Below are 24,901 nucleotides of genomic sequence, written 5' to 3'. Positions count from 1 at the left end.
TCCATCCATTGAGCTTGGCTATGTCCTTCTGGAACTCTTCATAATCCCCTCTGAACTTCACTAACCTCATAATTGCCATTTCTCACCTCGCTACTCAACCCCTTTTCCAAGTACATGCATTAAACACTATGGCTACGTCTACGCTACGAGTTTTCTTGGCAAAAAATATGCTAATGAGGGACTCATTTACATAAGTTGTGATCTCATTAGCATATTTTCTGCCGATCCGTTTTTGCGCAGGAACAAGCAGTGTAGACATTTTATTTTTGCACAAAAAAACTTTTTCTGCGAGATCAATATACTTCCTTTTTGGGGCATAAGGATCTTGCAGAAAAAGAGGGTTTTGCGCAAAAAGAAAACGTTCCCACTGGGTTGTTTTTGTGCAAAAACAGATCTGCAGAAAATATGCAAATGAGTCCCTCACTAGCATATTTTTTGCCGAGAAAACTCGTAGCGTAGATGTAGCCTATCTGCCCTAATAGGGAACCCTGAGGCAACCCTAAGTTTTTGCAATAATAAAAATCGATTACTTATTTCTACTTCTGGTTTTTGATTCATGACAATACTTTCCCCCTCACTCTATATCTAATTAGATTCTTCCAAAGCCTCTCGTGAAAGGAGTTTTTGAAAACCTAAATATCTGAAGGGAATTTCAGGATTCCACCAAGAACTTCCACTCTAAATTGGAAGCGTTCCAACATTTCAGTCTGGAAGAAGTCACACCAAGTGTCCTACATATTTGAAGTTGCAATTTTTCAAGACAAAAATAGTTCGTGATTTGAAACAGTATTAAAATTAAAGTTTCCTTCCAATTTTTTTTACATGTGAATAACATACATTATGGATATGTTTTAGGGGTGAAAGTAAAGCAATGTTGAACAATTATTTTATTAAGAATTTTATAGAGTTAGTGTATCTTTTTCTTCTCTCTCTGCCTAATCCATACCTTCTTTTATAAACCAGCCCTAACCTTAGGACAACTTCCCTCTTTCCATGTGTCCAGTAACTCCCCTCCCTTTTTTCCTAAATCTTCCGTAGAGTGATGAGCCAATCTGTAATTCAGTCAATATTTAAAACATTAAGTTACAAGTACTTTCAGGTAACACTTGCCTCCTAATGCCAGAGTCCAATTTTTGTGAATTAACTTTTTCTTTCTCTTCCCTCTACTGAAGAGTGAAAAACCCACAAGCAAAGCTATTTTATTTGGAAACTGTACCCCTTAAATGCCATTCACCTCAAGAAGTGGGTTGTGCCCACGGAAGCTCATGACACCATCTACATTTTTTGTTAGTCTATAAGGCTATGTCTACACTATGGGTCCCCCCCCCCCGCCCCAGAAAGAAGTGCAGGTTTTAGTTGCGTGCAACCTTTAAACTCTATTTTCACTTGGCTTTCTGGTGCTGATTTCCTTGAAAACCTGTCTGTTTCCACTTTCACACCTTACTTTTTTTAAACTGTTAGTATTGTTTTCATCTTACATATAAGTAAGCTTCTTTGGGCAGGGAGCTTTTTCACACACATTTAAAGGACTCTTTAAAAAGTATGGCACTGAAACCTTTCAGCAAAAATGTACATGACATTTTTAAACGGTAACTCGGTGTAGCATATGTAGCAGACTCAAAATCAGTATTGCAGCCAGCCATTCCCAAATAAGCTTAGCATCCCAGATGGATAAAATAAATTATTTTGAAAATTGAAATTATATTTAAATTTTCAATTTCAAGTAAGGCCTAAACACTATAATCTAGAGGTTCCTGAGCTTCACTGTACCATGACCCTCTTCGGACAACAAAAATTACTACACCCAGAAGTCTTGCCATCTCATGCAAAGAGGCTAAAGCTCAAGCTTGTGCCCCACCACCTGAAGCCAAGCAAGGGGCCTGTAACTTGATCCCTGCCTCCCAGGACTGCAGCCCTCAACCTTGGACAGTAAGGCTTAAGCTTCAGGTCCAGACCCCAGCAAATGTAATGCCAGCCCTCACAACTAGCGATGTTAGACATCATGTAATTGAATAGTTGTGTAACCACATGCAATCTTAGTGGTTACGCAACTATTAGTTAGTCCCCGAGGGCAGGCCAGCAGCCAGTGTACTCCCAGCCCAGCTTCTAGGGAACCGCTTGCCACCCAGTGCTGCTGCCTCTGTATCAGAGGCAGCAGTGCAGGGTGGCAAGTGGGAGCTGGTCTGCAAGGGAAGTCTGTTTAAAAATCAGCTACCCACGCTGATATACAGGGAGCAGCACGGGGTGGCAGCAGCCCCTGTCCGGGGAGAGTTCAAGCTCCCCACGGACAGAAGCTGGTCCACGACAGCAGCCCGTCTGCAGGGAGCTCAGACCATCCCGCAGACAGGGGCTGCTTCCTCTGCCTCACGCCCCACACAACTGCCTCTAATAGAGGCAGCTGCATGGGAGGTGGGGGGGGGGGCATGCGGCACCATGGAGCTGGTGTGGGGGGGAACTGGCTTTTAAGCTGTTGGAGGCAGAAAGAGTGGGCAAGAGAGCCCATGGAGCAGGCAAGCACAGGGAGCCTGCTTGAAAGCTGGCTCCCCACATGTATGGACTCCATCCTGCCTCCCTCACCCTCTGTGCTGCTGCCTCTATTAGAGGCAGCAGTGCGTGGGGGGAAGGCTCCCTCAGGCTGATCTGGTGCTCAAGGGGAGCCTGCTTAAAGCCAGCTCCTCACAGACACTAGCTCCTGTCCTCCCCCCAACACCTTGCTGCCTGTGATACAGAGGCAGCAAGGGGTGGGCACCTGCATGTAGTTGACCAGATTAACCGATTAGCCTACGCTTATCAGTTAATTGTGTGATCAACTACACGTTAACATCACTACTCACAACCCTCATTCAAACAGGATCCTGACCCACTTCTTGAGAAGTGCTACGGTGACATTAAAAATAATTTTAATTAAAAACAATATCAAAGCATGTTTGCCACCAAGTTTCAAAATAAAGTCAAGCCATTGACTAAGCACCTGGAATGAGAGCTTGCTCAAGAGCTAAACCAGCAGTCGCCTCATCTGCTAGTTTAGAGAACACAAGTGAGAAACTCATTAGGATTGAAAAAGCAAGAAAGCTTATTTTCCTCTTCAAGTCTACAAATAAAAGTTAGGTGGGAAGATAAGTTTACTATGTAGTAAAATCATGAAGGATACAGTGACATCAATTCACTTTCTACAAAAAGTCTTTAAAAAACTTAAACATTTGTAAATGCAAAACATGTTTTGGTAAACCTTTTTCTTATGTGTACAGTACAGCTGGCCCTTTTCTAATTACAGAATAAAATGTGCTTTCCCCCCCCACTCTTCACAAAATTCCAATTTTTATCCAAATAGAGGTGCTACAAAATAGCAGTAAAAAGTTAATCTACTTAGTTAGAAATACATTATGGATCATTTTCTAACTAAATGCATAACTAAAAATTAAAACACTGAATAAATGCATAGAGGTATATAATTGCTTAAATAAAGGTGTATAAACACAATTTAAATTCATGATTACCAAAAAAAAAAAAAAAAAAAAATCAAAGTTACACTAAAGATTATATTTAGCTGGACACAATGTGTTTTACTGCGTACCAATGAATGGAAATCAACTTTAAAAAATAAAAAGCACAAAAGCAAAATAAATTTAAAACTGTTGAAATTAAGGTTTCCTGCTTGCTGTTCTTAATAAAAAAAAAAAAAAAAAAAAAATCAGTCTAATTTACTGGAACCTCAAATCATTATGCCACCCTATGATCAATTTCTATGGAAGTTTCTCCCCATTAGCGATGTAATAGTGTAGTTGATTAACCAATAAGCAAAAGCTTATAGTTAATGCTATAGACTACAAGCATTTCCCTCCCCCCACCCTTACCAGAAAATTTTTTAGCAGGCTGGGCAGCAGTCCAGCTCAGTTATAGCCCTACCCCTGCTGCAGCTCTTCATTTAAAGAATATGAGGAGCCAGGTGGGCAGGCAGCCCAGTTCAGTTCTAGCTCACACCGGGTCCAGAAGCTCAGACACCCCCCTCCTCAGACAGGGGCTGCTGACACCCCAAGCTGCTGCCTCTTCATCAGAGGCAGCAGCACAGGGCACAGGTCCATGAGGGTAGCTGGTTTTTAAACTGGCTTCCTTCATAGAGCACCTCCTGCCTGGCACCCTGCACTGCTGCCTCGGATACAGGCCCTGCCCCTAGGGACTATAGAATAGTTGACTCATCAATAAAAAATCATGAGGTTACTTGACTATTCAATTGACCAATATTTAACATACCTACTCCCCATAAAAAAAAATGTTTAAAATTTCTGTCTAAACTGTTACTGAAAACGAACTTTTAAGTGTTCTACCCCATCTGTAAGCTTCTGAAAATGCTTACAGTATTACATTAATCAGTAAGACAAATACATTAGATCACTGCTAGGCTAATGATATTCCTGGGATAGAGAGGTTATTAAAATGGCTGACCCTGCTGTTTTTTATTTCACTGTCTGTCTGCAAATGTTACTAGCCTATTTGTTTTATTGTGTGGAGTTTTTTGTTTATATTCTGCAAGCACTGCAGGTTTTCTAAGAGTAAGGAATTATAAGCAATGTAGTTGAACATTTATGTAATTGGTCAGAGGAAAATTCAAGGACCATGTGTATCTGTCTTCCAGCTGCCTTTTCACTACAATATTCTTATTTATTGTTGTAACAATCCTTGGGACTAGAATCCCCAACTTGGTAGAGTTTAGGACAGCTAATGTTATCAATTCACCAATCAGGCCAGGTCTATACTAGACCCAGAAGGTTAAGTTACATAATTCCAGCTACATTAAAAGACGTAGCTGAAGTCGGCTTACCTTAAACCAGTGGTCTCCAACCTTTTTACACCCAAGATCACTTTTTAAATGTCAGGGCAAGCCAGGATCTACACCATCTTTTCCCCAAGACCCCACCCCTTTCTGGAGGCTCTGCCATCACCAAACTTTTCCGCCAACTACCAGTTGCTAATGGAAACTCACCGTTCATTACATAATTACACCCAAGCCATTTTGCTAGTGCTGCAGCTGAGGAGAACAGTTTAATTTAAATTATTGAACAGATTATGCATTTTAACTCTCTCGTATTAATTTATCAAACTTCATTTTAAATAAAGTAAAATATGTCCAACACAAAAGGTTTCAATGTTTTCTTTATTTATGACAAGGGTGGGGAAGATTTTTGGGTCCGGGGCTACTGACTGACACACACACACACACCCACCCACCCCCAGTTGGGGACCACATAAGTGAGAAGTAAAAAAACTCTTCCCAAAATCCCCAACCATCACTGATGTGGCCCCCAACTGAGACACCTCACTCTGATGGCACTCCATCCCCCACAGGGTGAGGGGAAGGGTCAGGGGAGACTGAGGTTCAGGGCTTCCCATAGGCCAGATTTACTTTTCTGAGGTTCCAGAGTGAATAGATTTTGTGGACCCCCTTAGGCCCTGAGGTGGGAACCAAGAGGAGGAGCTCAATATGCAGGACAGGACTGCCAGCAAGTGGGATGGGGATGCAGGATCTGGGTCAGAGGTGAGGTGCAAGGTGGACTGAGGAAGGCAGGGTCAGGAAGAGAGTTTGGAAGAGAGTGGCAGGAAAAGGTGTGGGGTGGGGCTACAAGGGGAAGTTTGGAGCAGAAGGGGATTGGGGGAAGAAAGGCTAGCTGGGGAGAAAGGCAAAGAAATGGGGAGTAAAAGAAAGTGAAGCTTCTGCAAAGTAAAATTTTATCCTCCCTCACATCTGCCCTCTACTCCAGCCTCACGCCCCTCAGCCCCATGATTCCTCCCCCCCCCCCCCCCCGCCCAAAGCCCTGCATTGCCCCATGCCCCTCAGGTCAACCCCTGCCTCCTCCCATCCTGCCTCCCATCCTGCCCCCTCCCATCCTTCACCCTCCTCCTGCCTCCACATTCCTGTGCCCCCAGCCTTCCCATTCCTGTCCTTAAGAGCAGGACAGCAGCCTTAGGACTTGCAGCCTCCTGGGAGCAGCGCTGGGGCGAGGAGCAGCAGGGGAGATGGGGGATGGGAGAGCACAGTCTCTTCCCTTCCCTGGCCCGTCTAGTCCTGCAAGCAGCAACCCCAGGACTGGGGTTGGGGCAGGCAAAGCCCAGGGCTACCTCCAGCCCGGCCAGGAACAGCGGGGTGCTGGGGAAGGGGCTCCCCGACCATGCACAGCCCACAGGGAACAACCCAGCGTAGACCAGTCCGCAGCACACCATGTGTGCTGGCCGCCAAGCCCCGCCCCCCCCCCCGGAGCAGGACAAGAGCCGGGGATGCACACATGCCTCTTCCCCCAGCCAGCAAGTTAACAAAGAGGGGCAGCCACTCAGGTGGCTGCCCCTCTTTGCTCCAGCCCAGCTGAAGTGCAGCACAGCCTTGGCTGACTGAATGCTGCAACCAGCTGGCCAGGCAGCTGCCCTCTGACTCAGCCCAGCTGGAGCACAGCACAGCCTCAGCAGGTTGAACCCTCAGCCAGCTGGCCAAGTGTCTACCCCAGAGCACGGTGGAGCCTCAGCCGGCTGAATGCTGCAACCAGCTGGCCAGGAAGCTGCCCCTCTTTCACCTAGCCCAACTGGAGCACAGCACAGCTTCAGCAGGTTGAATCCGCAGCCAGCAGGCCAGGTGGCTGCCCCTGTTTACTCCAGCCCACCTGGCCACAGAGCCAAGGTTCCGCCATGTTCCAGCTGGGCTGGTTAAAGAGAGGCTGCTGCTCAGCCAGCTGGCCATAGTGATCAATTCCTGGGATGCTGTGATTGATCCACCAGTTGGTGACCACTGCCTTAAGCCAAGCTTGACGCCATCTTCACAGTGGGAGGTCAACAAGAGCAAACGTTCCGATCAGCTTTCCTTACTCCTTGTACTGGCACCAACCAGAGCTGCCCTCAGCATTTAGTTTCCCAAGTCTTAATTAGGTGCACTAAATCAAACACCAGAAGATCAATCTCTGGAGCGGCAAGTGGAGGCGTGGCCTGAGAGGCCCTAAAAACCCACATCTAAGGAACACTGGGGAAACTAGGCATCACTGGAAGTGCCACCCAAAGGATTTAGAGTGACAGCATCCTCCAGTTTTCTCCTTGGCCCATGCTCACTATTTAACCCGCAAAGATACCCCTACTAGTTGAATCTCTCAAATATGGGACACACTGGTTTGGCAGGATAATGCTGGACCAAAGAGTACCAGAGGCCAGTAGAGGGAGCTACCCTGAAGTCCTGTGGCACCTGAGAAACCCCAGTGGCAATGGGGCCAATGACGGCAGGGGAGTCTCAGCCCGAGGAGCCCCCGAGGCAGCAGGGCCAGCAGTAGAGCAGTGATCCTTGGGCTGGAGAGCCTAGCAGCCCAGAGGGGAGCTTGGGAGTAAGGCCAGCAGCGGAGCACTGACCTCCCCTGGTCCGGGACCGCTCAAGTCCCGGGGGTACTGGACCAGAGAAGTCCAACCTCTACATAAGACTTTTGGCCTACTGCAACTCCAGAGCTCATTTCACTTTGTTCTCCTGTCTCGAACCCAGCCTTACCCTGATCCTTGACAGTCCCTCCCAGCTCTAGCAATCACTGCAATCCCTGTTCACTGGGAACCACCATCCACAGTATCACCGTTTCTAAGGGATTTTTAGGATGTAGGCAATTGTATTGTCAATTTTTTCAAGCTACATACTCTCTTCACCCTCAAAAAAACCCACTTTAACTTGTTTTATTTTATTGTTCATGTAGGAATCCAGGCAGACCAGGAGACCCAACTCCCCCATTTAGCCACACAGAAAATATACAGTTCAAGCTGCTCCACATAGGTACATCCATATGCTTCAACTATTTCAAAAGGATCACCTTCAAGAATGAAAATACAGTAAAACTCCAATTGTCTGGAATCCAGTGGTCCAGCACTCCTGATAGTTCGGCACCAACTGGAACCCGGAAATGCCAGCCGGACAATTGGAGCTCCTGTGAGCCTCATGTGCGCTCACAGGCGGGGAAAGGGAAGGGGAGGAGAGGAAAAGGGGATGATACTCCTGTGATGGGTCTGCCGGACTACACTGCATCCGTCCGGGGGCAGCAGGGAACGGCACGGCGAGGGGTGAACCCTCCACCGTTTTGCAGGGAAGCAGGGGAAGCCCCGCGCAGCTGCCAGCTAAAGGCCAACTGGGGCTGCAAGCGGCAGCGGTGGACTTGGAGAAGCGGTGGGGCAGAGCAGCTGGGGTGCTGCCGGGTTGGTCCCACTCAGCACCGCTTCCCCTAGTCCGCCGCTGCCACTTGCAGCCCCAGCTGGCTTATCACCAGCGGCTGCACGGTGCTTCCAACGCCTCCCTGCAAAATGGCAGAGGGTTTGCCCCTCGCCACGCCATTCCCCGCCAACCCCCACCCCCGGCAGACCCGTCACAGCCCCCCCACCGGAGTGCCTCCTGATACTCGGACATATCCAATAATCCGGCATCCCCTGGGTCCCAAAGGTGCTGGATTATCGGAAGTCTACTGTATACTGGATTCCCCAGGCCATTCATTCCTGGGGAATCTGCCAACACTGTTACCCGTTATGGTGATGAATTTATTATGTGTACATCTGTCCAGAAGTACCTAACTATGGCCTGCTCCTCATATGTTTTAGACCCAAACACCATTAAATGCCTACAATACAGATCTTCTATTGACTACCACTTTAGGCAAATCCAAACCTGTAACAAAGATGAAACATTAAATTAACCACTATAAAACCAGAGTCATCCAAAGAAAATAAAGCAATGTAAAAAACTCATTTATTAGATATCTGTGAGTCTAAAGCTAACCACTCTAGATTAGATTTAAAATAATTCAGTTGCCTATGTTGTAAACTCTGCCATCAGCTTGTGCATCAGTTTAGCACTCTGTAAAAACATTCACTGACCTCACTAGGTTGTGAGGCTTAATTATGTTTGTAAAGCACTGAGAAGCCTAGATTGAAGGCATTATATGCATAAAATGTATTACTCAGAAATACTAGATTGCAATAGACATTTTAGGAGAACTGAGTCTTACCCTCTGTCATCAAACAGGGAAGTCGAAGAATATACTCTCAAATTGAAAAAGTGAATTTTATAGACTGATATTATGATCCAAAACAGCTATTGCCAACTGTGATGAGAAAGCATCTCACATACTGCATTATGCATAATGTAATAAGAAAAGGACCTGAAATATCACAGCCTTGGTGTGAGGCCTTGAGGCCTAGGCACAATGGTCAAACCTTTGCTAAAATAAAGCAAAGATAAGGACTTGCAAGAGGCAGGCCCTTAAGTCTTCAATATGAAAAAAAAAAAAAAAAAAAAACCTTAGAAAAATCCAGTCAAATATTAACTCGTATAAAGAGTTATTCATAATTATGTATAAGCAACTTCAAAGTCATGCCACAACCCAGCCTTAAGAAATTAAAAGTATTTGCTTGTCCCATCATGCCTAAGTATTGCATAACCTATGGTAATTATCAGAAGATTTAATAACTCTTACTGTACCATGTTATTCCTTATACTGGGTCACACTACTGAACAAACTAACCTGACTATTCTATTAAAATTAACTGATTTATGAAAAGTACTTCATAGAAGAACACATACCATAAGAGAGGCATCAGAGTACAAAACTAAGATACAGCAAACAGCGAACAAGAAAGTAATAGGCCATAAAAAATTTTATACATATTCTTAAAGCACATTGCTTTTTGAGTGACTGAAGCTTTTGGTATTTTATGAACAAAGTACAGCTTTTGGTATTAGTAATTTCAAACTAACATGTACTTTAAGCAAAAAAGCTTGGGTTAACCCAGTTCAGTCCCTAGTGGAGAAAAGCAAGTATTACAAAGCTTCTAAACTTCATTTTGACAGCAACAGTCCTTATACGAGAAGGCCATACCCAGATTAAGACAACATACTACATATTTGAACTCCAACTCACTAGCCATGACAACAGATAACACAGGCTATTAATTATAATCACTGAAGATAACATTATCCTGATAGCATGTACATTAATACTAAAATACTTTGTTCAACATTCAATATGCAAGTACACAAAATATCATATAAAATAGATTTTATTCGTTTATAAAGTTTGGGGATAGTTACTCAAAATGACTTGTTCTTTTCGAACAACATTGTGAGCATTTTACCCAATATAAAATGTGTGTCACATCAGAGACTAAATATTTGTTTATATGCAATGAAACATGCTTTAGGGAAAAAAACCCCAAGGGAAATGGTTCCAGTATTTAAAGAAACAATTTTCTTCAAAAACACATTTACTTACCATAAATGTTTTATATTGTAGTTTCTGTATTACATAGAATACAAGACCCCAATAGCATACTTTCATAAGAATGCACATAGGAAATCTTCAGGATCCACCAGTTCCCTATGCTAATATGTTTTTATAAAGTTTAATAAATCCTGTTCTCAAGCTTCTTCTTTAAACGAATATTATCAATTTAACTGAAAATCAGGATTACTGGTCATAACATACACCTTGCTTGCTTCCAATATGATAACACTGACTTAAAGAAAAACTACAAGCCAGATGCAATTTACAGGAGCCCACAGAAACCCAATCCTTCACTAAAATAATCTAGTATTTCATTATTCTCCGCTTTTCAAACAAAAATGGTCTTACCTTGCCTGTCTTGTGGTCAAACCAGACAAGGGCATGGTTCCTGGACAACACCTTACAGTCAAAAGTAGCATTATTCTGAGCTGGCCGGCAGCGAGCCACGGAACGGCCAATTTTGACAGGCTCGTCCAGGTAGACATGACGCTCCTGAAATGGGTGAGAGTTCGGGCGGCAAGTGAAGATAGCCAAAGCTGAAGGCATCGAGGACAGATTGGGGATGTCACGCCAAAGAGGGATGAATAGAAACTCCTGCTGATCCAGACTGCCTTCGACAATTTTTAACCCAAATCGCCCCAGCAATTTTATATTAAAGCAGGATAAATGTTACCTGTACATGGGAGGCCTAACAACTCATTGTTGCAGTGTGTAAACTGATCCTGGCAATAATCCAGGGAAAAAGCCCCATTATGTCCTTTAACAAGATCAGCAGCACCTCAGAAAAAATCTAGAAGGTGCAACTTTCAATCCATGCTCATCAGGGAAAACAGGAACAAACATCTGACTTTACAGAGAAGCAAGACTCCCTGAAGGTGGGGATGTCTTTAAATCCAAGTAGATGAGTCACACATAAATACTTGTATTTGGGATTCAGACTGCCTTCTTTTTCTTCTTCTTCCGTAAACAATCCTTACCAAAATTTTGACCAGTGAAGCATGAGAGTAAGGAAAAATTTAGGGGGTGGGGATCCAGGAAGAAAGAAGGTTTAGTGTCCAGCCTCAGAGCCCAGATGAAGAACTGGAGAAGGCGTATGAAGCCTTCGCTCTACAAAAGACAGTCAGTTCAGTTGATCCATATGACATTCCACATTTCATCTTCATCAGACATCAAGATCATGTAGAGTGGTGGTCCTCGACTGGGGGTAGCAAAGCATTCTCCTCTCCTTTGCTGGGTAAAACTGACCTGAGCTTAGAATTTCAAGCATCCACTCTGATAAGGAATTTGATAAAGGGTGCAGGTGGAGGCTTCTCTTCTCCACTCCGGCAGAAGTTAACAGGAAGGGTTTTCCAGGGACGAACTGAAAGGGTGAGGGCCTCTTCAACTCGGAGAGGAGATGACAGAGTGAGGGTTTGCAGGAGCTCACAGAGGAGTCCGCCCCTTAGAGAGTGGACGTCCCAACAGACGGAGGGCCGAGGGGTGTCTCTCACAGGATTTGGTTACAGGAAGCCTGACTGAGGACTCTCCCGGGGGCACCCGGCCAAAGGTGGGGGGAGGGATCTGTTCCACTCAGGGTCTTCGCAGGTGGCTACGCATCGAGATGCCGTTGGTCGCTCTCTCCTGAGGAGCGGAGTCTCCGTTGGCCCAGCGCGGCTGGCTTGGCTCCGGGAGAGGCCTGGCCGTCGGCCCCGATGCCTCCCGCTCAGTATCGTCCTCAGGCGGCCGCCGACAACGAAAACTTTCTTCTGACCTGCAAAACCAAAACAAACCCGATCAGGCTGAGCCCCGGCCTGGCGGCCCCTTCCGCGGCCCAGGGCTCCCCGGCCCAGCGCACGGCAGAGCAACACGCGAGCCTCCTCTCCCTCCCCTCTTACCTTCCCCGCAGCAGCCGCCATAGCGATTGGAAACCTACCCGGTGTAGCAGTAGCAGCAGCGCTGCCGGGGAGGGGAAGGGGGGGCTGGCAGCCGGGAGAGGGAGGAGCTGCTCTGAACTGGGCTTGACCGAAGGGCACGCAAGGGCCCGCCTACTTTGGCTGCGCACGCGTTGATCTCGCTGGTACAGCAGTGCGCAGGTGTGGGACCTTTGCACATGCGTGATGCGTCACATGAAGCTGGCCTGGTGTTTTCTGTAGGCTCCGCTTCCGGGTTGGAGAGCGAGGGAAGAGAGGGGGAGCGGGACAGGGCTCAGAAGGAGGGGTGGAGGGAGGTGGCGTACAGGGATGGTGGCTTCTTTGAAACATTGCTGGAGAGGGACACGTCCCAGAGAAGAGGGGCTGCTGCTCTGAGACTAATGACGAAGAAGAAGGGGAAAGCCCCAAAACTGGAGAAAGAGATTCCATTGAGGAAGGATAGATCAGTCAGGATGCAGAGATAGACTCACAGAATGCTAGAACTGGAAGAGACATCAAGAGGTCATCAAGTCCAGCCCCCTGTCCTCATGGCAGCACCAAGCATCATCTCTGATAGCTGTTTATCCAACCTGCTCTTAAATATCTTTAGTAATGGAGATTCCACAACCCTTCCTTGGCATTTTATTCCAGTGTTTAACCACCCTGACAGGAAGTTTTTCCTAATGTCCAACCTAAACCTCCCTTGCTGCAATTTAAGCCCATTGCTTCTTGTCCTATTATCAGAGATCAAGGAGAACAATTTTTCTCCCTCCTCCTTGTAACACCCTTTTAGGTACTTGAAAACTGCTATCATGTTCTCTCTCAGTCATCTCTTTTCCAAACTAAACACATCCAATTCTTTCAATCTTCCATCATAGATTTTCAGACCTTTACTCATTTTTGTTCTCTGGACCCTCTCCAATTTCTCCACATCTTTCTTGAATTATGGGCCCAGAACTGATTATTCCCAACTGAGGCTTAATCAGTGCAGAACAGAGCAGAAGAATTACTTCTTGTGTCTTTCTCACAACACTCCTGATAATACATCCCAGATGCTAGGGATACAGGCTCCTGAGAGTGCATGTGGCTGAGCAGGGTCCCAATGCCCATTTGCTGCTCTTTCGTAGGTAAGTTGCTAAAAAGTCACCCCTTTCTTGGGACTGCATTTCATCTTCGTTTAAATAAAGCCCTAAGCCTGGACTGCCCTTATAAACTACATGCACATAAAAATTAGTTCTTTCCTTCACAACTTCCTGTGTTCTCTTATCTTCTTGCCTCAATGTCAACTTTTGTATCTTATCACCATAGCATAAAACCTACAGCTTTTACTTGCTGACTGTTGTGCACTAAGTCTATATTTTGGGATGTCTAAGTGCAATCACAACTTCTGATTGATGCAGAATAAGATGTGAAAAATATATTAGCAGATGCAGGACAAAACTGAATAGGAAAGATCAGGAGAGGACAGAGACTGATGAGTCATCAAGTATTGCCCCAATTTTGTCGTATGTCGTGGTCACAGAATTTGAAATCATGATTTTGAATTGTCTGTGAATTATTGGAAATTACTGTAAAAACACATCTGATTAGGCACCCAAACTGAGTAGCATTGAGACCTGGCACATGAGGTTATAACATATGAAGAGGCAGGCCAAATCCCATGCACCAGGTTACATTTCTCAGAGCAGGGAACCAAAACTAGCTGCTGCTTGGGACAGGTGCCATGACTGCAGGATTAATGTGAGGTGGTCCCTCTCTCCAACACACACCTGTTCAATCTAGTCTCACTTTTCAGTACCTGCACTATTTTTTGTATCATCAGTAAATGTTTGTGTATGTTGATGCAGCAAAATCTACATTATTTAGTGATTTTTTGTGGCTTATTTTTCCGCACACCTCTGTTGTGAAATTTATTTTAAAAATTCAGAGCCTTCATCATCAATATAATAATACCTAGATCTTATGTAGTGCTTTTCATAAGCAGGTCTAAAAGCATTTTATAAAGGAGGTCAACATTATTGTCCCTATTTTCCAGAGAGGCACAGAGCAAGGAAGATGGCAAAACCAAAGAGAACACCCAGGTTTCCTAAGTCTCAGACTAATAGTTCATTCACTTGGCTATCCTGCATCTTATACAGCTATCTAGCAGAAGATGGTTAAGGAGCTAGAAGTTGAAGCCATAGTGGCAGATTAAATCATTCCATGGTAGGATATATGGAAAGAAGAGAGAATCAAGGAAATAGCTTTGATGAATGCCATTGGGACTGAGGAGAATGAGGAACAACCATTGAGAGAGAGACAGTGAACAATCGGTGAAGTTAGGAGAAACTGGATGAATAAAAAGACCAAGTCGACAAGGGAGTGATTGACAGTAACAGAAAGGTCAAAGCAGAAAAACAAATGGAGAGAAGGTCTTTGGACTTGACAAGAAAAATTATCTTATCAAAGAGGTGTATAAGCAGGTGATAGAAAATGAAATAAGGGCTTAGGGGCAAGGAAGTCAAATCTAAGCTGAAAAACAAGGCAACATGTTTATGGAAGGAAATGGGTAATGAGTATTTGTAAAAGTAGAATGGATCTATACAAGTGATTCTTGCATATCACTTCCAAGATTAAAAAGTAATTGGCAACAGGAATGTTAAAATGTGTGTATTCCAGTAAACATGTAACTGTTGAAAATGTCAGCAGTCACATGTTTACACGTGGTGGGGGAAGGTAGCTCTAGGGAGCTTTTATTATCTAGGCCAGTGTCCACCAACCAGTAGCTCAGGATCTACTGGTAGATCTTGGAGCCTCTGACAGGTGATCCTGACTGGTTTGGCCAAAGGGCTCTCAAGTGCAGTCACTTCAACTGTCCCTCCCCCTAATGCTGCGCACCCCTTGTCCTTCGCCTTGGAGCTGCCTCCCCCCGACTTCGGGGAGCCTCCTGCTTGCTGTGCAGGGCAGAGGAGGGAGACGAGGGGTACTGATGTCAAGGTGCCCCCTCTCTCACTCTGTATCCTATCTCCACAGAGCAGAGTGGGGAGCACAACAGGACTTGCGATGGAGTTTGCTGGCTGCTTTTGGGAGTGGTGCAGGGCCAGGGCAGGGGTGAGAGTCCTTTGCCCCACTGCACCACTACCCAGGAGCCACCAGAGGTAAGCAGTGCCATCAGAGCCCATATCCTGAAACCCTACCCCAGTCATGAACCCTCTCCTGCACCTCAAGCCCCTGCCCTAACCCTGAGAACCCCTGCATCCAATGCCCTCCCAGAGCCTGCACCTAGAACTCCCTCTGGCACCCCAACTGCCTGCCCCAAGTTCAGCTCACACTCCAAATCCCTTAATCCCCAGCGATGCAAATGTAGGCGACCGAAATTGCTAATGAAGCAGGGATTTAAATATCCCACGCTTCATTATCATGATCTTGACGGCGCATTACTCTGCTGAACGGCTGTTTCGAAAGTTAAAGTGCGTGCCGGGATGTGTTAGTTCGAACCAAACCCCTTGGTTTGAACTAACGTTACTCCTCACATTTTTACAAAAAATTAAGAGTAACGTTAAGGGGTTTGGTTCGAACTAATGCATCCCGGCGCACATTTTCACTTTCGAAACAGCAGTTCAGCAGAGTAATGCACCGGCAAGATCATAATGAAGCACGGGATATTTAAATCCCCGCTTCATTAGCAATTTCGGTCGCCTACATTTGCATCCCTAGTTCGAACTAGGGTACAAGTGTAGACATACCCTTACAGAAAAAAAACAACAAATGGTCTGGTAGCACTTTATAGACTAACAAAACATATAGATGGTATCGTGAGCTTTCGTGGGCACAGCCCACTTCTTCAGATGACCAAAGTTATGAGTAGAGGATATGATAGGAAGAAAATAAAAGATCCGGTAGAGGAAGGAAGTGATAGAAAGTGCAATAGAATTTAGAGTCATTTGAGGAAAGAGATTTAGAGGCAAGAAGTAGCTATAATGCCACTGAGAAGTTAGCAAGAACTGTAAAAAGAGAGAGAAGGGAGTGTAGTTGGCCAATTCTCAGCCTGGGTTCAACCATAATCTCTTGAGTCAAATGTCTCTGTCTCTTAAGGGCACCCCCATTCCTGGGCAATCTCTCTGTTTACAGCAGTTCAACTCACTCCTAGTGTCCTTTCTGAGTCCAATTACTTCTAATCACTAGTTGAACTCCCCGAGTCCTAACATAGGTTTTTGGCTGGAAGCAGCCCTCCTGAGTCTCTCACTGAATCAGGATTGTAGCCTTAGTCTATCGCTCAAGATGGGGGTAGAGGAGAGAAGAGGAATGGAGAAGAGAAAGGCCAGCCACTGCCTCAGGTTAGGATCCCTCTAGTACTGGAGCTTCCTAAAAGCCTCTCTTTCTAGGCAATGCCCTTGTTGTCATTCCTGGTTAGAAAGAGGGTTGAGGATGGAATCAAATGAAGAGAAAAATCATTGGTGATTGTAGGCATTATGTCAATCAGTGAAGAAATAACATTAATTGTAAAGGAAGATGGCAGTATGGAATGGAGAATGCATGTGTAGTGGAGAAACTCCATTTTTGTCATATTTAAATTCAATACATATAATTTCACAGTAGTAGCCAGGGGTTTTTTTTGTTAAAAAAAAAAGGGAGGCTGGTACTAGGGCAAAATTGTCGAGAAAAAAGAAAAAAAACAAATACGGCCCCTTTAAATTCCACATGTCTCAAGGGGGCTTCCAGTCAGTGCGGCGCAAGTGCTCTCAGGGCTGTGCCAGCAAAATTGGTGATTGCGCCCGAGAGGGGTGACAGTACACCGTACCAGTGCATACCATCACAAAAAAAGCACTGGTAGTAGCTAATTAAAACATACTGTGCAAAGTATTCTCCACTTAAAAAACACACACACATTTTTTCTTCACACACAAAAACAAATGAATAAACATAAATATTTTAGTAAAGACAGAATTACAAAGACCACACAAACCACTTTGTGCATGTTTTATGAGATATTCAGTAGTTCCCTCTTTAAATCAAAGATAAAAACAGGTTGATGAGTATTTAACAAGGGTTGTCCATTTGTCCAATACCTATCAGAATGTGCAGCTGTAGACTGCTTTCCAGGAATAAAGATGACTGACTGGCACATGCTCAATTTAGGCCAATCACCCTTTGCCACACATGGCATAAAAGGCATTGAGATATGACAGCCATATTAGGTATGGGAGCTAGTAGCCATTTTAGAAGCCATCTTAGTTAAGGTGCTAATAAAATGCCCATAAAATGCTATGGATCATAGCCATCATAGCTAAGAGCAATAAGGCCACATGCTATAACCATAATGGATGATGGAAATAGAAGGGAGTGCACAATCACATTTTTCTTCCTAGGAAGTTGGTGTTTATTTTAGGCCAATGGAATGAAGTAGCAACTGAGGCATATCCATACTCGCCTAACCTCAGGAATTTGGTCTAAATGTCTCACAATATCAGAGAGTTTCTCAGGTACTAAGGACTACCTCAGAATCTCAGGAACTTTTGCTGCAATGATTCCTATGAATTCCAGATTAATTGTTAATATTTGTGAACAAGATCTGAGCATTATGAGTAACTCAATGCAAAGCTGATTATTGTGCACTGGCAATCAAAAAGGCAAATCAATTATTTGGATGTATAAAAAAAAGATATTCTTTCTGGAAGTTGAAACCATTTGTCTGGCAGTCATGACCACCCTGCCTTTCTCAAGTTGCAATGGGAGGGAGTTACCAGCTAGCAACCCAGCTAAATGGGTGGGGAGCTGTTGTCATGCTGGTCCTCTTGTGGAAAGGTGACTTGCAGTATAGAAAAGGTTCAGAACTCCTGGTGTGAGGTAGAAAATAATATAGTGCCATCATGTAAATCTGTAGTACATGCTCACCTGGAACAATGGTCAGCCAATGTCAAGCATGACACAAAGGAAAGAGAGGGATCCAGAGAGTGACAGTGAAACTGAATAGCAGCATGTAGAGATTTCTATAGGGAAAGAGATTAAAAGACTAGAATTTACATTTAGAGAAGAGATGGATAAGGCCCCAATCTTTTAAATATTTACACGTTTATTTTACATTAGTGGGGCCTGCTTACTATATTCAGGGCCGGCTTGAGACATTCATGAGCTCCAGGCAGCGGGCACACAATGTATGTGCGGCTCTGCCCCCAGGTGCACAGCGCATGCACAGCGCGGCATACCTTACAGCTGCAATTGGGCATGCAGCGCCTGATTGCAGCTCTAAGAGGCGCCGCACACCCAGGGCCGGGGGCCGCGTGGTGCCTGATGGCAGCTCTAAGGGGTGCCGCGCGACTCCCGGCCCTGGGCACGTGGCGCCCCTTACAGCTGCCATCAGGTGCCCCCATAGGTTGGCGCCCTGCGCAACTGCCCGGCTAGCCCCCTCCGCCCCCCACTTAATCTGGCCCTGACTATATCTGAGAGTCTGCATCTCTTAAAGAGACTGCTAGCAGGACAATGTTTTCCATAAGGGTTCCCTAGTTCTGGATCACATTTCTCAACCTGATTTATCAGGTACTGGGGGTCGGGGAGGAATTATTTGTTTTTTGTTTTTTTATTACATTTTGTTGTAATAGTCCACCCATGCTGCAGGTTCCATCTATATTTGCACGTATTTGAGGAGAGATCAGTAGGTTTGCCAGTTTTGGTTAGATGTATTTCTGGAGATTTCATCATATGACATAATCTTTAATTAAATATCAATCTTTAATTCCTGGAGACTCTAGGCCAACCCCTGGAGAGCTAGCCCCTTAGAGATCAGATTGAAAAATATGCTGATTGTATGCAGAAGGTTGTTTTGGTAGGGTAATTTGGAAATTTGTTGAAGAGCTGGGAATTGAACAGAGATCTGCATCCTAGTCCAATCCCTTTACAAAACCAATTTTTCCTCAAAAGCCAAACTATAAGAACAACCATACTAGGTCAGACCAAAGGTACATCTAGCCCAGTATCCTGAGTTCTGACAGTGTCTAACGCCAGGTGCCCCAGAGGGAATGAACAGAATAGATAATCATCAAGTGATCCATCCCGTCACCCATTCCCAGCTTCTGACAAACAGAAGCAAAGGACACCATGCCTGTCCATCCTGACTAAAACTTATTAATAGACCTATCCTCCATGAATGTATCTAGTTTTTTGAACCCTGTTATAGTGTTGGACTTCACAACATCCTCTGGCAAGAAGTTCCACAAGTTGACTATGCATTATGTGAAGAAGTATTTCCTTTTGTTTTAAACCTGTTACCCATTAATTTAATTTGGTGACTCTTAGTTCTTGTTTTATGGTAAGGAGTATATAACTCTTCTTTATTCACTTTTTCCATACCAGTAATGATTTTATAGATCTCCATCATATCCCCCCATTAGTCATCTCTTTTCCAAGCTGAAAAGTCCCAGTGGTATTAATGTCTCTTCATATAGCAGCTGTTCCATACCCTTAATCCTTTTTGTTTCTCTTTTCTAAACTTTTTCCAATGCCAAGGTATCTTTTTGAGATGAGGCAACCATATCTGCACACAGTATTCAAGATGTGGGCGTACCATAGATTTATATAGAGGCAATAAGATATTCTCCATCTTATTCCCTATCCCTTTCTTAATGATTCCTAACAATGTTGTTAAGTTCACCTATTGTGTGTGAAATGTCTATAATGCTATGTACAAGTGTAGTGAAAGGAAACGATTGTGCAGAGGGGAGCTCAGGGTAGGGAACCATCTCTGATAGTATAAGAAAGTAGAATTTTAAAATATTAATGTATTTGCTCCTTTTTTAATTTCTTTAAAGTCACTGTCAACTTGTTTAGGCCTCACACTTTCTTTAATGGAAAGTAATGCCCACAGAATGCACCTAGAAGACTTTTTAATAATACTCCCACTCACAAACCTATGTTAGCCTGGTATTGTGATAGAAAAGAAATAAAAAAAAATAAACCTATCACTTCAGAGGAGAAACATAAAACCTTGAAAAAAATTGCTTCTCAGAAAACAAATAATTAGTATGAAAATGCAAATGACCCTCTACTTTAGGGGTGTGCAACATACTGCTGGTGGGCTGGATGCAGTCCACCAAGTTGCTGGATCTGGCGTGTGGGCTGCCCCATTGGGACCCTCAGGCACAGAGTAGCTCATACCGCTTTAAGTGGCTGGCTGCTCCTTTTGGCTGCAGTCAATAGGGGCTGAGAGATTTTGCTGAGAAGGCAGGGGCTGCATGGGAATCTTCCCCCTACCCTGGAGCCGAGAGCCACAGGGAAGAGCCTGCTGTTTTGATCAGCTCAGGGCTGCGGCAGACAGCATAGGTAAGCACTTCCCAGCTTAAGCCTGCCTCTGGCACCCCACATCCTTCCTGCCCCAGGTCACCATCCAAACACTCTGCATCCTCCCACCCTCTTCCAAGTCACAACTTTTTCCCAGACCCTGCATCTCCTTCTAAACTTCTAACCCAGGCCAGAATCCTCACCTGCATCTATACCCCTTCCTAGACCCTGCACCCCAGTCCCCTGCCTCAACCTGTCTTCTGCACCCACTTCCGTCCCAGACCCTGCGCCCTTCCATAGAAAAGTGCAACCCTTGACCACTTTCCAAAATCGTAGAGTGGCCCCCAGTCAAAAATTATTGCCCATCTCTTCTGTACCTATTTGTGTGGTATTGATATTAATAAATACATCCTAAAGCAAAAAACAGACAGCATGGAATGTTTTAGAACATCACAGAGCTCAAAATACATTCAGAAATGGCTTTTAATTACTTTTTCATTTCACAGATGGGGAATGGAGTACAGAGTAATCAAATGACTTGCACTGCCAGCCTGTGTAATCAAGGGCAAGAACCAGGACTAGGACCCAGATGTCTTAACATTTCAGTCTAGTCAAGCTTCTGCCATTGCAGGGCTCTCAAGCACTGGTTCTGTCCTTCTGTCCTCCACTTGGAGTTCCTCTGAGTATAGTAATACTTTGGTCTAATTCTGGTTATTTAGGCTTGGTGCTGAGGTAACTGGATGATGTTTAGTGCCCTAACACAGTGTTTCTCAACCAGTGGTACGAGTACCCTTAGGGTTACTCGAGAGAAGTCTGGGCGGTACGTCAACACAATTGAAATTTGGAGAAAACTGAATTTTTGTTTTAAGTTTTACACGCTTTATTATTTTTGTACTTTTTACACCCAAAAATTTCATTGCCTGCCCAGCTACAATTACATTGTTTAAACAAATGTGTTGCAATGGTACAAAAAAATGTTGTGTGTCTGAAAACTATAGGTTCTGGAGTACTTAATTTTTTTAAAAGGTAGTACTTTATAAAAAAAAGATTGAGAAACACTACTCTAACAAACAGATCTGACAGTCTCTTCTGGCCTTAAACTTTATGAAACAGCATAAGCTGGCCAACAAGCAAGATGGGAAACAGAGCACAGTGTGGGCCATAGTAGCAAATGAGCTAGAGCTTGGGTTCCCAAACTGGGAGGCGAGAAGAAATTCCAGGGGGGGTGCGAGGTGACCTAGCCACACACACACCAGTCAATCCTACCCCAAGTTTTGCTGCTGTTTTTTGGGGGGGGTGGCGTGAAGGTTTCTCAAAAATCAAAAAGGGGGCATGATGCCAAAAAGTTTGGGAACCACTGACAAGAGCAACTGGCTCAGTGGTGCAAGTAAGCCAGTGCAGTTAGGTATTAAGACATTTATTGCTGTTATGCAGTGCTGGAAACACATTTTCGGAATTGCAGGGGTCTTCTGGGAACCACAGTGGCAAAAGGAACAAAATGTTGGGCCACTGCTCCCAGAAACCAGAATCCCACGTTGGCAGATCTTCAGGCACAGTTGTACCAACCCCTGGCCCTGTCTTCCACCGAGCCTGTACAAACCCAATAGAAGATGCAGCTGTGTAGTAGTGCTGAGGATGCACTAGGGGGCGGTATAGCTATGCCAGAGAAGGTGCTGACCTAGGCCACTTGCTCTGGGGACAACACCCCCTGTTCTGCTTGCTTTGACAGTGCAGTTCCTGGGAGAGCCCTGTGCCAAAGTAGTAAATATGGTTTTGTAACTGCAAATATCCATATCCGCAGTTATAAATGTTTATCTGTTCAGGCTCTAGTAACAGATCATTTTTATGAGGGAGTGCAGGCTCAGTACCATACCAGTAAGAGTTAAAATCCTCTTGCATCACTAAACTGATCTCAGGACCCTTGTACCCCAGGTATTTAGATGGCTAAATGGGGGATCACAGCTGTTATAGCGGGTCAGGCAGCTTTCCCCTGTGTGTGGGGCCACAGCTGGCAAGGCAACAGGCAGCCAAACTTCAGGGCCTGCAGGCAACTGAGTTCCATCCCCAGTGGCTGCTTGGCCCGTTTCTCCGCCTCCTCAGGGATGCTGGAATAATGTGTGCAGAGATGGTGCTGAGAGCCACTGAGCCAAATTGTAAACCCTGCATATGACGCAAATCTCTTCAAGCCAGGGGGTGCCGCAGCGCCCCTGCACTCCTACTTCCAGCACTCATGCTCCTCCTCACACAATGCGGACAGCAGCTTTGGAAACTCCCCCCTCCACCCCCGCTCGGCGGCGGCTTTGGACCGCTTCTTTCCCTTTAGTCGTCTCGGGCTCCTCGCGGAGGACGGCGCGCGTAGAGTGTCACGTGATTCTCGCTCTGCCCTGGCGCCCTCCCCCTGTCTGTTTGCAGGCCGCGGGAGGCGGAGCCGGCTCGGCGGTGGCAAGAGCTGCCGAGCCCCGGCAGGGTCATGTCGGTGCGAGAGCCGAGCCAGAGCGGCGCCCTCAGCGCGGCCTCGCGGAGTCCCTGTGAGGCGGACGAGGATGCGCCGGGCCGGTGCCTGTCGCTGCTGCCCTGGGACCGTTTCTCGGCCTGGCTGCACTGCGTGTGCGTGGTGGGCTTCGACTTGGAGCTGGGCCAGGCCGTGGAGGTGAGCGACGCGGCCGGGAAGAGGCCACAATGGGTTGGGGTGGGACTTGGGACCCCTCTCCCCATTCGGCGGGGCTGGGTTCGGTCTCCCGCCTTCGCCGCTGGGAGATTCTGCCGCGCTGACACCAGGATCGCCCCGCGCTTGGCTTTGAGGAGGGGAATGGTCCGGGTGCCGCTTTGCTCCTTGCCGGGGAGATGCCACCGCCTGAGACTCTCATTCTGCACCAAGGCGCCCCACCTGTCGGCCCCTGCAGGTACGCTGGAGGGGAGCCTTTGTGCCTGTGCTCCGAGTCCGAGATGTTTTTGGTCTGGGCTTTGGACCGCACTTTGTGTAGAGTCCATTTCACTCTCGCTTTCCCCGTGCCCGGCACTTCCCTTATTATTTGTGTCACACAGCAACAGAGGGAACTTAAAGATTGCATAAAATCAGAAAACTTGACTCGGAGGTAAAGGCGATACATGGAACTACTTCAAATTCGTGGTCTTCAAACAACTAGTTTTTAAGTGGACTGGGGCCCTTTATGTTTGGAAATAAAAGGCAGGCAAACTCCAAGGTAAATGAAATAGAATTAGTTAGCTTCAAATCGCCGGTAAAACCTCAGTTCATTATTCTGAAGGGTTGTCGTTTTGATCCGAGATGAGTGTGGTTTTTGCATTTCTCTAATAGTATAATTCTTGTGGTTTCTAGATGTTAAAAGTTTAAAAGATGTATTATAACAGTCTGAGTGTAGACTATCTTCTCAATCTCGTCCAGATCACAAGTGTATATTCTTAAGTTTCTGACACTCAGACCTGTTGCAGGTCTTAATAAATTTGAAACAGACTTAGTGGCTTTTCTTTATTATATCAAAGAGAAACGTGAACAGAATAATTAGTGGTAAGTCAATTACATTTAAAATTGCTTCAGTTAATGTTATAATATACAACTAACAACAAGGATAAATAAATTTGTTTGCAACACATGACTGAAGTTTTAGCTTTCCTCTGCTGTGAGGAGAATTCACAGTGGGCTGTGTTTGGCAAATACTTATGCATGTGGTTAACTTTTGCCCCACAAACAATCCCATACATTTCTGTGGAGGCATTAATTTTAAAATGAATTGTTTGCAGGCTTTGAGTCTAAGACTTTTGAGTTACCTGTACTTGAGTAACCAAGTACAGGTACCTTTCTCCCCTATGAGATATCAAAATATATGGAAATTACAAAGTGAATACTTTTTTTCTCTTAACTGGAATTAACACATCTGGACTTCTGTCTTGAAACTCTTACTAAGGAAAGAGCAATACAGTACCATGTATATATAGAAAACTGCAAATTTGTCAAGTATTCAGTAAGGGTTTCTTACATATTTTTCTTTTCTGACAGCCTATACAGTTTAGTTGTTTCCAGTATCCACTATTTTCAAATCACTTTTCATTGCCTTTATTTATGAATAAAGTATAAAGTCTCCAACTGAAAATGCAAGGGAAATATAAGTAGGTTGAATGTTACTATTTTAACTATATGAGTGTTAAAAATTCAGTTTAAAAAACCAAACTGGATTTCAGTGGAGGGTAACTTAGTCCCTTCTGTGGAAAGAGAAAATCGTGTATGGTGTCAGAGTTATAATAACAGGACTTCATTTGTTAAAGATGGCATTTGAGCAACCTTAATGTAATTGCTGCAACAACACTTTCATTATACAGCCACTGTTTCCAATTGAACTGAGTTCTTTAAAAGGGTTAATTGCTTGGGCTGAATTTTTTCATAATTAATCTTTGCCTGCCTTCTCTTGAAATTTTTGGAAAACATGATCAAAACAAGTTACGTTTTTTCTGAAAACAAAGCTAGGG

General features: G+C 44.9%; 2 protein-coding genes across 17 annotated transcripts in view; one reads left to right on the top strand and one right to left on the bottom strand.

Moving 5' to 3' along the window:
- Nucleotides 1-12,339, bottom strand: part of SLMAP (sarcolemma associated protein) — a 201,090-nt gene extending 188,751 nt beyond the window's left edge. For 15 of the 16 annotated variants that reach the window (XM_014577410.4, XM_014577408.4, XM_075938862.2 and 12 more), the window contains exons 1-2: nucleotides 12,152-12,307; nucleotides 10,626-12,027 (exon numbers count right to left, since the gene is read on the bottom strand). In XM_014577410.4, the coding sequence (XP_014432896.2) occupies nucleotides 10,626-10,823 (198 nt within the window). In that variant the 5' untranslated portion in view covers nucleotides 10,824-12,027; nucleotides 12,152-12,307. Of the gene's footprint in view, nucleotides 1-10,625; nucleotides 12,028-12,151 lie in introns of all 16 variants that reach the window. The other variant, XM_014577409.4, reaches the window with a different exon arrangement.
- A 10,432-nt stretch (nucleotides 12,340-22,771) lies between these two features.
- The window catches only part of DENND6A (DENN domain containing 6A), a 55,055-nt gene continuing 52,925 nt past the window's right edge, over nucleotides 22,772-24,901 (top strand). Inside the window, exon 1 of the mRNA XM_006130928.5 lies at nucleotides 22,772-23,069. Within this exon, the coding sequence (XP_006130990.2) occupies nucleotides 22,890-23,069 (180 nt within the window). The 5' untranslated portion in view covers nucleotides 22,772-22,889. The remainder of the gene's footprint in view (nucleotides 23,070-24,901) is intronic.

This window comes from Pelodiscus sinensis, chromosome 11, assembly GCF_052426305.1.
Source record: "Pelodiscus sinensis isolate ZL-2025 chromosome 11, ASM5242630v1, whole genome shotgun sequence".
In the NCBI taxonomy this organism is placed as follows: domain Eukaryota; kingdom Metazoa; phylum Chordata; order Testudines; family Trionychidae; genus Pelodiscus; species Pelodiscus sinensis.
Note: the sequence above shows the minus strand (reverse complement) of the source record. Positions and strands in the feature narration are given on the sequence as shown.